The sequence below is a fragment of the Salmo salar genome, chromosome ssa03, assembly GCF_905237065.1.
Source record: "Salmo salar chromosome ssa03, Ssal_v3.1, whole genome shotgun sequence".
Lineage (NCBI taxonomy): Eukaryota > Metazoa > Chordata > Actinopteri > Salmoniformes > Salmonidae > Salmo > Salmo salar.
In genome coordinates this window covers 99,528,421-99,546,692 of record NC_059444.1, presented here as the reverse complement: position 1 = coordinate 99,546,692, position 18,272 = coordinate 99,528,421, and the positions used below count along the sequence as shown (strand labels likewise).

Sequence of the window (18,272 nt, the reverse complement as noted above, 5' to 3'; positions counted from 1 at the left end):
CCCCCAGACGCTCGGCCCCCCCTCCTCCCCCCTCAGACGCTTGCCCCCCCCTCCCCACAGACGCTCGCCCCCCCCCTCCCCACAGACGCTCGGTCCCCCCCCAGACGCTCAGCCCCCTCCTCCCCCCTCAGACGCTCGGCCCCCCCTCCCCCCAGACGCTCGCGCACCCCCCCTCCCCCACAGACGCTCAGTCCCCCCCTCCCCCCCACAGACGCTCGGCCCCACCCTCCCCCCACAGACGCTCGGCCCCCCCCTCCTCCGTGGAATTCGTTGGGACGCGTCGCTGAGCATCCCTCATTGGATCGGTGTAATGCTGTTGAAAATACATCTGTTCCTCTTTAGATGGCAGCACAGAGAATACCAGAGTCTAGCAGGTCACTAGATCTCAGTAACCTTTCACCTCCCAGCCACATCTCTACGCCAGGAGGACAGTCTGTATGTCGCTGTACGGTCCGTAGCGACCGTACCGGTCCTTGCCCACCACGATCACGTAGGTGGTACCCGATTGGTACTTGGTTACCGTGACAGCCATGGGCAGGGCCAGGGCCTTGACCACACCCACATTCCTCCAGGACGGGGAGACGCTGCTGCTATGACTCTCCTGAGCGATGTAGATACTGGAGGGGGGAGAGAGAGGGAGGGAGGGAGAAGAGAGAGGGGGAGGAGAGAGAGAGAGGGAGGGAGGAGAGAGAGGGAAAGAGAGAGGGAGAGAAGAGAGAGGGGGAGGAGAGAAGAGGGAGGGGAGGGGGAGGGAGAGAAGAGGGAGGGAGGGAGGGAGGGGAGGGGAGGAGAGAAGAGGGAGGGAGGGAGGAGGAGGGAGGGAGAGGGAGGGAGGAGAGAGAGAGAGGGAGGGAGGAGGAGAGGGAGGGAGGAGGAGAGAGAGGGAGGGAGGAGGAGAGAGGGGGAGAGAGAGGGAGAGAAGAGAGAGGGGGAGAGAGGGGAGGGGGGAGAGGGGAGGGGGAGGGAGAGAGAAGAGAGGGGGAGAGAGGGGAGGGAAGAGAGAGGGAGGGAGGAGAGAAGAGGGAGGGGAGGGAGAGAAGAGGGAGGGAGGGAGGGAGGGGAGGGGGAGGAGAGAAGAGGGGGGAGGGAGAGAAGAGGGAGGGAGGGAGGGAGGGGGAGGAGGAGAGAAGAGGGAGGGAGGGAGGAGGAGGGAGGGAGAGAGAGGAGGGAGGAGAGAAGAGGGAGGGGGAGGGAGAGAAGAGGGGGAGGGAGGGAGAAGAGAGAGGGGGAGGGAGGGAGAAGAGAGAGGGTGAGGGAGGGAGAAGAGAGAGGGTGAGGGAGGGAGAAGAGAGAGGGGGAGGGAGGGAGGGAGAAGAGAGAGGGGGAGGGAGAGGGGGAGAAGAGAGAGGGGGAGGGAGAGGGGGAGGAAGAGAGAGGGGGAGGAGAGAGAGAGGGAGGAGAGAGAGAGGGAGGAGAGAGAGAGAGAGAGGGAGGAGGAGAGAGGGAGGGAGGAGGAGAGAGAAAGAGAGAGGGAGGAGGAGAGAGAGGGAGGAGGAGAAAGAAAGAGAGAGGGAGGAGGAGAGAGAGGGAGGAGGAGAAAGAAAGAGAGAGGGAGGAGGAGAGAGAGGGAGGGAGGAGAGAGAAGAGAGAGAGAGGGAGGGAGAGGAAGGGGGAAGAGAGGTAGGAGAGAGAGGGAGACATTCCTTTCTATTGTTGTTTGTAAATGGTAATCATAAATCACCAAAAACGTGGAGATGATTTCAGTTGATTTGAAAGTTGGACAAATTGCACAACTTGCCCCATTCACTTTCATAGCCAGCGAGAGCCCGGTCGCTCTGTGTGTCTGTACCTGTAACTGTCCATGTCGGGCGCTGCGGGGTCTTCCTCAATGACCCTCCAGTGGATGACCAGACAGGGGGCAGGGTTTCGGATACGGGCCAGGTGTACTAGGGGCTTCTGGGGGATGGAGTAAGAGGCGGCCTCGAGAGGGAGGGAGGAAGGGAATGGGGTTGGGGGGAGAGGAGGGAGACGGGACAGCAGCTCACTCTGAGACGGAGGAACACGAAGAGGGACTGGAGGACACGAGGACTCCTCTGTCTTAACCGTGGTTTCCATCTTCACCGTGCCCTCCGTTTTAACTGGACCATCTGGAGACGTGACTGGTGGTCTGGTCACTGGTACTACAGAAGCCTCTACCTTCTACACACACAAGAGAAGGGAGAGGTTATATGGTCTGAAAGGTACTGAGAGAGAAAAACAGAAAATCACTACTTTCAGAAGACTATATTGTTGCTGGATCATAACCACCGATCACCACCGATCACCACCGACAACCACCGACAACCACCGATAACCACCGATAACCACCGATAACCACCGATAACCACTAATAACCACCAATAACCTACTAATAACCACCAATAACCACTAATAACCACTAATAACTACCAATAACCACTAAACCACTAATAACTACCAATAACCACTAATAACTACCAATAACCACTAAAAACTACCAATAACCACTAAAAACTACCAATAACCACTAAAAACTACCAATAACCATCGATAACCACCGATAACCATCGATAACCACCGATAACCACCGATAACCGCCAATAACCGCCAATAACCGCCAATAACCGCCAATAACCGCCAAACTACTAATAACCACCAATAACCACTAATAACTACCAATAACTACTAATAACTGCCAATAACCACTAATAACTGCCAATAACCACCAATAACTACCAATAACCACTGTCAGAAGACTATATTGTTGCTGGATCATAACCACTAATAACCACCAATCACCACTAATAACTACTAATAACTACCAATAACCACTAATAACTACCAATAACTACCAATAACTACCAATAACTACCAATAACTACCAATAACTACCAATAACTGCCAATAACTACCAATAACTACCAATAACTACCAATAACTGCCAATAACTGCCAATAACTGCCAATAACTGCCAATAACCACTAATAACTGCCAATAACCACCAATAACCGCCAATAACCACCAATAACCACCAATAACTACCAATAACCACTAATAACTACCAATAACCACTAATAACTACCAATAACCACTAATAACTACCAATAACTACCAATAACCACTAATAACTACTAATAACTACCAATAACCACTAATAACTACCAATAACCACTGTCAGAATACTATATTGTTGCTGGATCATAACCACTAATAACCACTAATAACCGCTAATAACTGCTAATAACCACTGTCAGAATACCATTGACAGTGACAGGTGACATGGAATGCAGAGAGGTCAGAGGTCAGAGCGTAGCAGGAACCTACCAGGACTTGAGGAGAGAGAACGGGAGGAAGAGGAGAAAGAGGCGGAGGCGGAGTGGTAGGAGGAGGAAGAGGGATGTTTTGTTTCTTTCCATTCCTCTCTTTTTCTCTCTTCCTGTCTGGGGCCTTTTTATTGGACATCTAGAGAGACAAACCAACCAACCACAGACAAGCTGTTAGTATCAGAACCTCATCAGTAGGTGTGTGTAGTGTTTATGTGTGTGTGTGTGTGAGTGTGGAGTGTGAGCCCCCCCGAGTTAGCCCCTGCATGTGTGTAGGTGTGTAGTGTGTGTGTGTGTACGTTACCATTTTCTGCCCGAAACCATCTACAACCTTCCTCTTCTTCTCAGCTGAGTCCTCCTCATCAGAATCTGACCTGAACAACATGGATTATAGAGAGATAAATATATTATTAAACACTGAACAAAAACATTAAAAACACAACATGTAAAGGGCTGGTTCCATGTTTCATGGACGAACTAACAAATTCTCTCTCTCAAAAAAAAAGACTTCGGTGGCGGCTTATGGTAGAATTATAATATTGAATGTACCCACGACCCCCCTTTATATCTTAACGATATAACATTAATAAAATGATAATAATCTACCAACAGCTCTAACAAGATGGCCACCGCAGTAAATACTGACTGGCACCCGAACTAACAGAAAGACCCGTATACTACAAATACATACTGTATACTGAGATATACTACAAATACATACTGTATACTGAGATATACTATAAATACATACTGTATACTGAGATATACTATAAATACATACTGTATACTGAGATATACTACAAATACATACTGTATACTGAGATATACTACAAATACATACTGTATGTCCTGAGTTATATACTGAGATATACTATAAATACATACTGTATACTGAGATAAACTATAAATACATACTGTATACTGAGATAAACTATAAATACATACTGTATACTGAGATATACTACAAATACATACTGTATGTCCTGAGTTATATACTATAAATACATACTGTATGTCCTGAGTTATATACTATAAATACATACTGTATGTCCTGAGTTATATACTATAAATACATACTGTATGTCCTGAGTTATATACTATAAATACATACTGTATGTCCTGAGTTATATACTATAAATACATACTGTATGTCCTGAGTTATATACTATAAATACATACTGTATGTCCTGATATATACTATAAATACATACTGTATGTCCTGATATATACTATAAATACATACTGTATGTCCTGATATATACTATAAATACATACTGTATGTCCTGATATATACTATAAATACATACTGTATGTCCTGATATATACTATAAATACATACTGTATGTCCTGATATATACTATAAATACATACTGTATGTCCTGAGTTATATACTATAAATACATACCGTAATTTGCGGAAGTTTGAAACGTTTTCCTCGTAGTCGGGAGGGAGCTGCTGACACAGACTCGTCTGTACCCTGATGGACAGGCCTTTACGTCTCAGAAATCTGAGACACCACGATGGTCCGCCTCTAAAATCCTCAAACTTCATTGCGGTGGCGATTGTTTTGGCTTTCAGTCGGATCTGCGCAGTAGAAACACCTCGGCCGTCTGCTCTCCGTGTGTCGACCCAGTCTTCCAGCTCATTTTCAAGTTCGGGCCATCTGCTTTTCCTCCCTCTGAAAGCTTTAGTTGTCTTTTTGCACTGAGTCAATTCCTCACGCTGCTGTTTCCAACGTCTTATCATCGACTCATTAAGACCAAGCTCCTGTGCAGCATCTCTGTTTCCTTTCCCAACGGCCAGATCAATCGCCTTTAACTTGAAAGCTGCATCATATGCATTTCTCCGTGTCTTTTCCATGATGAGGTTGACAAAATGACTACCGTAATCAGAATGATGGGAAGTTTGAGAGCGCTCGATTTAATCTAAACAGTAAACAAAAATAGTTGTTTTGACCTTAAACCCCGTTCGCCAATTTCATTGGTCTAATGAAAGCTTCATGCCGCCAAAAAACTGAGCACGTCACAGAATGTGTTTTTTTTTTTTTTAAATCCATATATTAGCCGCGTCATTGTTTAAGCCGCGAGGTTCAAAGCGTGAGAAAAAAGTATTTGATCCCCTGCTGATTTTGTACGTTTGCCCACTGACAAAGAAATGATCAGTCTATAATTTTAATGGTAGGTTTATTTGAACAGTGAGAGACAGAATAACAACAAAAATATCCAGTGTCAAAAAATTGTATAAATTGATTTGCATTTTACTGAGGGAAATAAGTATTTGACCCCTCTTCAAAAACATGACTTAGTACTTGGTGGCAAAACCCTTGTTGGCAATCACAGAGGTCAGACGTTTCTTGTAGTTGGCCACCAGGTTTGCACACATCTCAGGAGGGATTTTGTCCCACTCCTCTTTGCAGATCTTCTCCAAGTCATTAAGGTTTCGAGGCTGACGTTTGGCAACTCGAACCTTCATCTCCCTCCACAGATTTTCTATGGGATTAAGGTCTGGAGACTGGCTAGGCCACTCCAGGACCTTAATGTGCTTCTTCTTGAGCCACTCCTTTGTTGCCTTGGCCGTGCGTTTTGGGTCATTGTCATGCTGGATTACCCATCCACAACCCATTTTCAATGCCCTGGCTGAGGGAAGGAGGTTCTCACCCAAGATTTGACGGTACATGGCCCCGTCCATCGTCCCTTTGATGCGGTGAAGTTGTCCTGTCCCCTTAGCAGAAACACACCCCCAAAGCATAATGTTTCCACCTCCATGTTTGACGGTGGAGATGGTGTTCTTGGGGTCATAGGCATCATTCCTCCTCCTCCAAACACGGCGAGTTGAGTTAATGTCAAAGAGCTCCATTTTGGTCTCATCTGACCACAACACTTTCACCCAGTTGTCCTCTGAATCATTCAGATGTTCATTGGCAAACTTCAGACGGGCATGTATATGTATTCTTGAGCAGGGGGACCTTGCGGGCGCTGCAGGATTTCAGTCCTTCACGGCGTAGTATGTTACCAATTGTTTTCTTGGTGACTATGGTCCCAGCTGCCTTGAGATCATTGACAAGATCCTCCCGTGGAGTTCTGGGCTGATTCCTCACCGTTCTCATGATCATTGCAACCCCACGAGGTGAGATCTTGCATGGAGCCCCAGGCCGAGGGAGATTGACAGTTCTTTTGTGTTTCTTCCATTTGCGAATAATCGCACCAAATGTTGTCACCTTCTCACCAAGCTGCTTGGCGATGGTCTTGTAGCCCATTCCAGCCTTGTGTAGGTCTACAATCTTGTCCCTGACATCCTTGGAGAGCTCTTTGGTCTTGGCCATGGTGGAGAGTTTGGAATCTGATTGATTGATTGCTTCTGTGGACAGGTGTCTTTTATACAGGTAACAAGTTGCGGTTAGGAGCACTCCCTTTAAGAGTGTGCTCCTAATCTCAGCTCGCTACCTGTATAAAAGACACCTGGGAGCCAGAAATCTTTCTGATTGAGAGGGGATCAAATACTTATTTCACTCATTAAAATGCAAATCATTTTATAACATTATTGACATGTGTTTTTCTGGATATTTTTGCTGTTATTCTGTCTCTCACTGTTCAAATAAACCTACCATTAAAATTATAGACTGATCCTTTCTTTGTCAGTGTGCAAACGTACAAAATCAGCAGGGGATCAAATACATTTTCCCCCCCAAATACTTTTTACACCCCTGTCAGAGCCAGGGGTGTAAAGGAGATTTCATTTCATAGCGGTACAGGACCTACTGTGTGTGTGTGTGTGTACTGTTACGTGTGTGTGTGTGTGTGTGTCTACCTGCTGATGTCCACAGTACCCAGTCCACTCTCAGTCTCGGTCTCAGTCAGGTCCACAAGACCAGAACCCAGCATCCTCTGGTGAAACACACATCATTATCTTTCACAAAGACTCATTACCACCATGGAACATACAAACAATGGTGTGTTCTACAGTGTTGTTAGAGAGAGGAGAGAGAGAGAGGACAGAGGACAGAGAGAGAGGACAGAGAGAGAGGACAGAGAGAGAGAGAAGAGAGAGGACAGAGAGAGAGAGAGAGAGGACAGAGAGAGAGAGAGAGAGAGAGAGAGAGAGAGAGGACAGAGAGAGAGAGAAGAGAGAGGACAGAGAGAGAGAGAAGAGAGAGAACAGACAGAGAGAGAGAGGACAGAGAGAGAGAGGACAGAGAGAGGAGAGAGAGAGAGAGAGAGAGAGAGAGAGAGAGAGAGAGAGAGAGAGAGAGAGAGAGAGGAGAGAGAGAGAGAGGACAGAAAGGAGAGAGAGGACAGAAAGGAGAGAGAGGACAGAAAGGAGAGAGAGGACAGAAAGGAGAGAGAGGACAGAAAGGAGAGAGAGGACAGAAAGGAGAGAGAGGACAGAGAGAGAGAGAGAGGACAGAAAGGAGAGAGAGAGGACAGAAAGGAGAGAGAGGACAGAGAGAGAGAGAGAGGACAGAAAGGAGAGAGAGGACAGAAAGGAGAGAGAGGACAGAAAGGAGAGAGAGGAGGAGAGTGTGTGTGAGTCCTACCTGATTGTGTTTAACTCCTGGAGGTCGTAGCATCCTGACATAAGAGATGGCTGCATCTCCCCTCCTCTTAACCTTCTTTATGTGAGCCTGAGAAACACAGAGATATTCCACCTCTTACTATGGTTTCTATTAGCAGAGGGTTATTCCACCTCTTACTAGGGTTTCTATTAGTAGAGGGTTATTCCACCTCTTACTAGGGTTTCTATTAGTAGAGAGAAAGAGAGGAGGGTTATTCCACCTCTTACTAGGGTTTCTATTAGTAGAGAGAGAGAGGAGGGTTATTCCACCTCTTACTAGGGTTTCTATTAGCGGAGAGAGAGAGGAGGGTTATTCCACCTCTTACTAGGGTTTCTATTAGTAGAGAGAGAGAGAGAGGAGGGTTATTCCACCTCTTACTAGGGTTTCTATTAGTAGAGAGAGAGAGAGAGGAGGGTTATTCCACCTCTTACTAGGGTTTCCATTAGCAGAGAGAGAGAGGAGGGTTATTCCACCTCTTACTAGGGTTTCTATTAGTAGAGAGAGAGAGGAGGGTTATTCCACCTCTTACAAGGGTTTCTATTAGTAGAGAGAGAGAGGAGGGTTATTCCACCTCTTACTAGGGTTTCTATCAGTAGAGAGAGAGAGGAGGGTTATTCCACCTCTTACTAGGGTTTCTATTAGTAGAGAGAGAGAGGAGGGTTATTCCACCTCTTAGTAGGGTTTCTATTAGTAGAGAGAGGAGGGTTATTCCACCTCTTACTAGGGTTTCTATAAGTAGAGAGAGAGAGGAGGGTTATTCCACCTCTTACTAGGGTTTCTATTAGTAGAGAGAGGAGGGTTATTCCACCTCTTACTAGGGTTTCTATCAGTAGAGAGAGAGAGGAGGGTTATTCCACCTCTTACTAGGGTTTCTATTAGTAGAGAGAGAGAGAAGGGTTATTCCACCTCTTACTAGGGTTTCTATTAGTAGAGAGAGAGGAGGGTTATTCCACCTCTTACTAGGGTTTCTATTAGCAGAGGGTTATTCCACCTCTTACTAGGGTTTCTATTAGTAGAGAGAGGAGGGTTATTCCACCTCTTACTAGGGTTTCTATAAGTAGAGAGAGAGAGAGGAGGGTTATTCCACCTCTTACTAGGGTTTCTATTAGCAGAGGGTTATTCCACCTCTTACTAGGGTTTCTATTAGTAGAGAGAGGAGGGTTATTCCACCTCTTACTAGGGTTTCTATTAGTAGAGAGAGGAGGGTTATTCCACCTCTTACTAGGGTTTCTATTAGTAGAGAGAGGAGGGTTATTCCACCTCTTACTAGGGTTTCTATTAGTAGAGAGAGGAGGGTTATTCCACCTCTTACTAGTGTTTCTATTAGTAGAGAGAGGAGGGTTATTCCACCTCTTACTAGGGTTTCTATTAGTAGAGAGAGAGGAGGGTTATTCCACCTCTTACTAGGGTTTCTATTAGTAGAGAGAGAGAGAGAGGAGGGTTATTCCACCTCTTACTAGGGTTTCTATTAGTAGAGAGAGAGAGAGGAGGGTTATTCCACCTCTTACTAGGGTTTCTATTAGTAGAGAGAGAGAGAGAGGAGGGTTATTCCACCTCTTACTAGGGTTTCTATTAGTAGAGAGAGAGAGAGAGGAGGGTTATTCCACCTCTTACTAGGGTTTCTATTAGTAGAGAGAGAGAGAGAGAGGAGGGTTATTCCACCTCTTACTAGGGTTTCTATTAGTAGAGAGAGAGAGAGAGAGGAGGGTTATTCCACCTCTTACTAGGGTTTCTATTAGTAGAGAGAGAGAGAGGAGGGTTATTCCACCTCTTACTAGGGTTTCTATTAGTAGAGAGAGAGAGGAGGGTTATTCCACCTCTTACTAGGGTTTCTATTAGTAGAGAGAGAGAGAGGAGGGTTATTCCACCTCTTACTAGGGTTTCTATTAGTAGAGAGAGAGAGGAGGGTTATTCCACCTCTTACTAGGGTTTCTATTAGTGGAGAGAGAGAGGAGGGTTATTCCACCTCTTACTAGGGTTTCTATTAGTAGAGAGAGAGAGAGAGGAGGGTTATTCCACCTCTTACTAGGGTTTCTATTAGTAGAGAGAGAGAGAGAGAGGAGGGTTATTCCACCTTTCACTAGGGTTTCTATTAGTAGAGAGAGAGAGGAGGGTTATTCCACCTCTTACTAGGGTTTCTATTAGTAGAGAGAGAGAGAGAGGAGGGTTATTCCACCTCTCACTAGGGTTTCTATTAGTAGAGAGAGAGGAGGGTTATTCCACCTCTTACTAGGGTTTCTATTAGTAGAGAGAGAGAGAGAGGAGGGTTATTCCACCTCTTACTAGGGTTTCTATTAGTAGAGAGAGAGAGAGGAGGGTTATTCCACCTCTCACTAGGGTTTCTATTAGTAGAGAGAGAGAGGAGGGTTATTCCACCTCTTACTAGGGTTTCTATTAGTAGAGAGAGAGAGGAGGGTTATTCCACCTCTAGCTCACATACTGTAAATAGTTGATTTGGAGTCACGTTACAGCGAAGAAGGATAAACATTTCCCCCCCTCCTTACCTCCAGTCTGTGTATGGCCTGGTCCCCCCCTCCTTACCTCCAGTCTGTGTATGGCCTGGTCCCCCTCCTCCTTACCTCCAGTCTGTGTATGGCCTGGTCCCCCTCCTCCTTACCTCCAGTCTGCGTATGGCCTGGTCCCCCCCTCCTTACCTCCAGTCTGTGTATGGCCTGGTCCCCCCCTCCTTACCTCCAGTCTGCGTATGGCCTGGTCCCCCTCCTCCTTACCTCCAGTCTGCGTATGGCCTGGTCCCCCTCCTCCTTACCTCCAGTCTGTGTATGGCCTGGTCCCCCCCCTCCTTACCTCCAGTCTGTGTATGGCCTGGTCCCCCCCCTCCTTACCTCCAGTCTGCGTATGGCCTGGTCCCCCCTCCTTACCTCCAGTCTGCGTATGGCCTGGTCCCCCCCTCCTTACCTCCAGTCTGCGTATGGCCTGGTCCCCCCCTCCTTACCTCCAGTCTGCGTATGGCCTGGTCCCCCCCCCTCCTTACCTCCAGTCTGCGTATGGCCTGGTCCCCCCCTCCTTACCTCCAGTCTGCGTATGGCCTGGTCCCCCCCTCCTTACCTCCAGTCTGCGTATGGCCTGGTCCCCCCCTCCTTACCTCCAGTCTGTGTATGGCCTGGTCCCCCCCCTCCTTACCTCCAGTCTGTGTATGGCCTGGTCCCCCCCCCTCCTTACCTCCAGTCTGTGTATGGCCTGGTCCCCCCCCTCCTTACCTCCAGTCTGTGTATGGCCTGGTCCCCCCCCCTCCTTACCTCCAGTCTGTGTATGGCCTGGTCCCCCCCCCTCCTTACCTCCAGTCTGTGTATGGCCTGGTCCCCCCCCCCCTCCTTACCTCCAGTCTGTGTATGGCCTGGTCCCCCCCCCCTCCTTACCTCCAGTCTGTGTATGGCCTGGTCCCCCCCCTCCTTACCTCCAGTCTGTGTATGGCCTGGTCCCCCCCCTCCTTACCTCCAGTCTGTGTATGGCCTGGTCCCCCCCCCTCTCCTTACCTCCAGTCTGTGTATGGCCAGGTCGTATTTCGGTTCACATTCCAGTAACTGGACCCTCTCTAGTAGAGACGCCATCTTGGATTCAGACTGTTTCATGGCACTATGCACCTCCTGCTGGAGCAGACCCTGTACCTGGGGAGAACACACACCTGGTTAATATATACACACACCTGGTTAATATATACACACACCTGGTTAATATATACACACACCTGGTTAATATATACACACCTGGTTAATATATACACACCTGGTTAATATACACACACCTGGTTAATATACACACACCTGGTTAATATATACACACCTGGTTAATATACACACACCTGGTTAATATACACACACCTGGTTAATATATACACACACCTGGTTAATATATACACACACCTGGTTAATATATACACACACCTGGTTAATATATACACACACCTGGTTAATATATACACACACCTGGTTAATATATACACACCTGGTTAATACACACACCAGACCCTGGACCTGGTTAATATATACACACCTGGTTAATATATACACACCTGGTTAATATATACACACCTGGTTAATACACACACCTGGTTAATATATACACACCTGGTTAATACACACACCAGACCCTGGACCTGGTTAATATATACACACCTGGTTAATACACACACACCTGGTTAATACACACACACCTGGTTAATACACACACACCTGGTTAATACACACACACCTGGTTAATACACACACACCTGGTTAATACACACACCTGGTTAATACACACCAGACCCTGGACCTGGACACAACGTACCAAAAACATTCCACAACAGAAAGCCAATGAATTAAGAGTTGTCATGACGTTTAATGGTACCCCCAGAGACACGACAGAGTCATTCCAACTGAATATGACCAGACTGCTTACCTCATACTTGGAGAACATCTTGATTGGCTGGTCAGAGTCAGGTGACCCATCTTCATGCTCTCTGGTCCTCTTCCTCATCCTGGTGAGGATGAAGACAGACTGGTTAAACTAAACTAAAGCCAACAGTTATATTTCTGGATGGTTAATGATTATATATGAAATATTGAACAGAAAAGATATATTTTTTAAACACAACATGCAACAATTATCCAAGAGTTAACTGATATCAGTCAATTTAAATCAATTAATTGGCCTTAATCTATGGATTTCACTATGACTGGGAAGAGGCGTAGCCATTGGTGGGGATCCAGGCCTAGCCAATCAGAATGATTTCCCCCCCCCCCCAACAAAAGTGATTTATTATTACAGACATAAATACTCAACAATACTCAATATTAAGAGGGATGTAAACTACATTTGAGAGAAATAAGCTTCCTGTGCGTATTGGAATCTAAATTACAGATTGCCTCTCATCCACTTGTCGTCCCCTTGTGACATAGTTTGAACATCAGAAAACACATTTTGTTTAAGCGTGTCAGCCATGTTTTTTTTTTTAAAGGCAGTAAATGAGGTTGAATGAACTGTTTCGCTGCCAGACAAGGCTCCTCTGAAAGCCAGGTGTAGCAGTGGTAAGGTGTCGGGGACTGGGCTGTTGGGGCTGTCGGGGACTGTGGCTGTCGGGGCTGGGCGGGCTGTCGGGGCTGGGCTGTCGGGGCTGTCGGGGACTGTGGGCTGTCGGGGGCTGGGCTGTCGGGCTGTCGGGGACTGGGCTGTCGGGCTGTCGGGGACTGGGCTGTCGGGGACTGGGCTGTCGGGCTGTCGGGGACTGGGCTGTCGGGGCTGTCGGGCTGTCGGGGACTGGGCTGTCGGGCTGTCGGGGACTGGGCTGTCGGGCTGTCGGGGACTGGGCTGTCGGGCTGTCGGGGACTGGGCTGGGGCTGTCGGGGACTGGGCTGTCGGGGACTGGGCTGTCGGGGGCTGTCGGGGACTGGGCTGTCGGGCTGGCTGTCGGGGCTGGGCTGTCGGGGACTGGGCTGTCGGGGCTGTCGGGGACTGGGCTGTCGGGGCTGTCGGGGACTGGGCTGTCGGGGCTGTCGGGGACTGGGCTGTCGGGCTGTCGGGGACTGGGCTGTCGGGCTGTCGGGGACTGGGCTGTCGGGGACTGGGCTGTCGGGGCTCTGTCGGGGACTGGGCTGTCGGGGACTGGGCTGTCGGGGACTGGGCTGTTGGGGACAGCTTTATGTCGGCCCTAACAGTGTGTGGGCACCGTTTGTCACCGTCATTGTACAATTAAGGTATTGTTTAATGTTGTGTTGTTGTTTTGCTGACATGCACCCCCCCCCACCACCAAGATTTACATGCTAAAATCACCACTGCCTTGGCCTGTAGCATTTAAGCGAGAGAGAGAGAGAACATTATTTTAAGATAGCGAGCCCTGATGCCAATAACTCGACTGCCTTCAGCACGGAGAGAGAGACGGACCTGACGATATCCTCACCTTACTATGGTGCCAATAGGATATGTATTGCAATTCGATACTGTGATTTTATTGTGAGTCGAGGTTCCAAAACATATTGATCACCATGTTTGATCGGCTATGAAAAGCCAACTGACATTTACTCCTGAGGTGCTGACTTGTTGCACCCTCGACAACTACTATGATTATTATTATCTGACCCTGCTGGTCATCTATGAACATTTGAACATCTTGGCCATGTTCTGTTATAATCTCCACCCGGCACAGCCAGAAGAGGACTGGCCACCCCTCATAGCCTGGTTCCTCTCTACCCGGTACAGCCAGAAGAGGACTGGCCACCCCTCATAGCCTGGTTCCTCTCTACCCGGTACAGCCAGAAGAGGACTGGCCACCCCTCATAGCCTGGTTCCTCTCTAGGTTTCTTCCCAGGTTTTGGCCTTTCTAGGGAGTTTTTCCTAGCCACCGTGCTTCTACACCTGCATTGCTTGCTGTTTGGGGGTTTTAGGTACTTTCTGACAACTGCTGATGTAAAAAAAGGGCGTTATAAATAAATGTGATTTATTGCTGCAGAAGGACAAGAGAGAATCATGAGAAAATTAGTTGGGAATAACTAAAAGTGATACATGGAATATTTAAAAAAGGAACAGAAACCGTAAATGACAGGAAATACATGGATTTCCATGACAGAATTTTGGACTGACCAATGTAGATATTTTTCAAATACATGAAACTTTAAAAGTTTCATATCAAGAAATGTTGATTTTCAAAAATCTTTTGGACATCTGAGTCAGAAAATGATATATGATTGGATAAGATATAAAACCTTACAGATATGGGGCGGCAGGGTAGCCTAGTGGTTTAGCTGACAATAAAGGCCCTGTTTATACAGCTTTGTAGGTTCTGGTCCCAGGAGTAGAGGATGATGACGTAAGCAGTGACATCATCAGGGCGCGACTTAGGGTTTAATAAAACAACTGGAGAATTTTTTTTTATTGATGCTGAACTTACTCAGCAACATTCGAGCTATGTTCCTGTTTGTCAACTTCTGTCTGCAATTGCATTAATAAAGGTTTTTGAATGATTTAATTAAAGATATTGTCATAATGCTAATTTCACCAATGAACCAATGATTGACAAGGATGGACGTAAGGAACGAAACCTAACAGTAGGTTGGGGGATGGGAACCCATATCTCCTGAATGAAAACATGGCCGTCTCATGGTAGGATGGGAACCCATATCTCCTGAATGTTTTGGCATTCAGTTCCAAAAAGAGTCTCTCTCTCTCTCTCTCTCTCTCTCTCTCTCTCTCTCTCTCTCTCTCTCTCTCTCTCTCTCTCTCTCTCTCTCTCTCTCTCTCTCTCTCTCTCTCTCTCTCTCTCTCTCTCTCTCTCTCTCTCTCTCTCTCTCTCTCTCTCTCTCTCTCTCTCTCTCTCTCTCTCTCTCTCTCTCTCTCTCTCTCTCTCTCTCTCTCTCTCTCTCTCTCTCTCTCTCTCTCTCTCTCTCTCTCTCTCTCTCTCTCTCTCTCTCTCTCTCTCTCTCTCTCTCTCTCTCTCTCTCTGTGTGTGTGTAAAGTTTTGTTGAAAGCAAAAAGGGGTCAGAAAGTGACTCAAATCAAATGAACGACCCCTACATGTAGTCCAAGGCCACCCACCAAACAAGGCTTCAGAAAAAAAGCCCTTCTGTGACATAGGAAACAAAACTGTAAAGTGTCAACATCATTAAGTACATAGTTCCATGAATATGTACCTCGCTTTGCGCACGGGGGCATTGTTTGGGGGTTTTAGGCTGGGTGTCTGTATAGCACTTTTGTGACATCTGCTGATGTAAAAAGGGCTTTATAAATACATCTGATTGATTGTCATGCTAAAAACAGGAAAGGGCCTTTCCCTAAAACTGTTGCCACAAAGTTGGAAGGACGGAATCATCTAGAAAGTCATTGTTGTAGCGTTAAGATGTTCCTTCACTGGAACTAAGGGGCCCGAACCATGAAAAACAGCCCCAGACCATTATTCCTCCTCCACCAAACTTTACAGTTTGGCACTATGCATTGGGGGAAGGTAGCGTTTTTTCCTGACATCAGCCAAACCCAGATTTGTCTGTCAGACTGCCAGATGGTGAAGCGTGATTTATTTCTCCAGAGGACGTTGTTTCCACTGTTCCAGAGTCCAATGGCGGCGAGCAATAAATCAGCTCTAGCAGGGCAGAAATGTAAAGAAGCCCGCAACCTTTACACGTTTTCAAAGTGTTTAAGTTCATAAACATGATTTACACAATGTTGTTGACATTTTGCCGTTTCGTTTCTAGGCTCACGGTACAACACTTTTTTTTTTATTGTGTGACTTGGACTAATAACTAATCAAGTTTGTTACCTACATTTATTTGCAAGTTAGGTAACGTTAGCTGTTACTTGCCATATGCGCCCCATATTGGACTCGAACCAGTCACACTAGAAGTACCGTTACCCTATCGCTCCACAAATACCGTGGCCCTTACCGTACAAGGGGAAAACAACTATTTTAAGGACTCGGGGAGACATTTCACACCGGTTACACCAACACAATTCTGGTTTAAGATAACAAAAAAAAAAATCCTCCCTCCGTCCCACCTTGTAATCGGGATGCAGGAAAAACTAACGTTAAAGCTAAATAACGTTATATTTCTAACGTTAACTAGCAACGGCGCTAAAGAATCTCAACAATCTCTCCAACATTTCCAATGAATTAAGAACAAACCAACAAAAAAAACAATTCCAGATTAGAAAACGTAACACAAACCTGTCTCGATCTTTTTTGTTCTCTGCTAAGGGGCTTTTCTTTCTTGTCTAGTAGCTAGCTCCGTTAGCAGCTACCGAAAAACGGAGGAAAACAAGAGAGCACCGATTTCCTGGATTACCGGAAACGAACCCATCGGTAAATCTCAAAGAGAATATCGCGAGAATTCTTCAAAACATCTGGCGTGACTTTGGTGGGGTTTTTGAGACCATTCATTTCTCTCTGCTTGATGATGATGATTTAAAAAGTCACATAGATTTTACATGACAAAAAAATATATTAATTTGACAATATATTAACATTCCTCAACGATAACACGTAGTAATAAACAGATTAGGGCTATTTTTTTTTGTAAAATTAGCTACATTTCCCTCAGCAAGATTTTTTTGGGGTTGAAAATCTATGGGGATATACAATGGGGTAAAGCATGGAAAATGGCTGACACATATTGTATCTGTAACAAGGTAAAGGACGTTTAATTTAAAGTGTTACATGGAATTTGTCCTGTAAAACATGTGTTGGAAAGATTCAAGCTGAATATAATTGTGATAATTGATATAATTGTGATTTCTGTGGAATGGAGAAAGTATCAAACCATTTTTCATTTTTGTATTTATTTTTTTAACCTGTATTTATAGTATAATTTTTGGGATTGACGTACAAAACTTTGTTACAAAGAAAACAGGACCGTTTGTACAATTTTAATGGTTTTAATATAATTATTTATTTTAGAAATTTTGACATTGAGAAAAAATGTAGTATATTTAATTCAACTGCTGATAATATTAGGGACATTTCACATCCACAAATGCCACCATGGCCTTTTTATTGCCTTTACCTCCCTTATCTCACCTCATTTGCTCACATTGTATATAGACTTATTGTTCTACTGTATTATTGACTGTATGTTTGTTTTACTCCATGTGTAACTCTGTGTTGTTGTATGTTGTCGAACTGCTTTGCTTTATCTTGGCCAGGTCACAATTGTAAATGAGAACTTGTTCTCAACTTGCCTACCTGGTTAAATAAAGGTGAAATAAAAATAAATAAATCAAATATGGTCTAATTCAAAAACGTTTTTTTCACTTTATAAATTAATTTATACAATATGGCAATACTTTAACTAAAATGAAAAACAAAAGGTTTTATGTTGCTTGTTTGCCTCTTTTATTTGTTGGTATTTGTTTGTAAAAATCAAAACAAAAAAATTTAGAAATTCAAAAAAAATATATAAAAAAAGACAGTAACACCAAGGGGGTCGTTTGAGGGGGTAAAGCTGAAGCAACCGACTGCAGACCAAAGGGGTTGTTTGAGGGGGTAAGGCTGAAGCAACCGACTGCAGACCAAAGGGGGTCGTTTGAGGGGGAGTAAAGTCGGGGGGGCAGGTGCATCTGCCGAAGTCGAAGGTCCCGACACTGATGTGGGTTTCCAACAGCAAGGCTCAAAGCAACATGGTGTTGCCTTGTTTACACAAGCACATCTTCAACCCATCACACACTCACAGTCTGGAAATATGTCTGTGTGTGTGTGTGTGTGTGTGTGTGTGTGTGTGTGTACATTGCACTATCAATTTGTGAGAAGGAGACACTCTAACATCCCATTCAATAGTAGAAAGCCTGTAGCTGTTTCAGTCATGTCTTTGGTAACCAGTCCGCATGAAGCAAACAGAAACACTGTAATGATTGGTTGACAGTAGAGCTAACGAGGATCCATAATAAACCCCAGGGAGAGTAGCCGCTGCCTTGGCAGGAACTAACGGGGATCCATAATAAACCCCAGGGAGAGTAGCCGC

At 45.9% G+C, this 18,272-nt stretch overlaps 1 protein-coding gene across 2 annotated transcripts; it reads right to left on the bottom strand.

Moving 5' to 3' along the window:
- Positions 1-228: 228 nt before the first annotated feature.
- LOC106595583 (activating transcription factor 7-interacting protein 1) lies at positions 229-16,635 on the bottom strand. 2 transcript variants are annotated; one of them, XM_045715956.1, is made up of 10 exons: positions 16,484-16,635; positions 12,232-12,310; positions 11,328-11,459; positions 7,816-7,902; positions 7,089-7,165; positions 4,687-5,160; positions 3,586-3,655; positions 3,283-3,420; positions 1,790-2,139; positions 229-617 (listed from the first exon to the last, which is right to left on the bottom strand). In XM_045715956.1, exons 2-10 carry the CDS (start codon positions 12,307-12,309, stop codon positions 416-418), a joined length of 1,608 nt encoding a protein of 535 aa, XP_045571912.1. In that variant the 5' UTR covers position 12,310; positions 16,484-16,635; the 3' UTR covers positions 229-415. The 2 variants fall into 2 exon arrangements, with proteins under 2 accessions (XP_045571912.1, XP_045571913.1); XM_045715957.1 differs by lacking the exon at positions 4,687-5,160.
- Positions 16,636-18,272: the final 1,637 nt, after the last annotated feature.

Bases quoted from the DNA above. Each gene is read 5' to 3' on its own strand.
- LOC106595583 (XM_045715956.1), bottom strand. From the start codon at position 12,309: ATGAGGAAGAGGACCAGAGAGCATGAAGATGGGTCACCTGACTCTGAC. The intron at 3,656-4,686 runs GTATGTATTTAT...CATGTTGTTCAG, and splicing joins TCAAACTTCCGCAAATTACG to GTCAGATTCTGATGAGGAGG. The intron at 3,421-3,585 runs GTAACGTACACA...TTGTCTCTCTAG, and splicing joins ATGGTTTCGGGCAGAAAATG to ATGTCCAATAAAAAGGCCCC.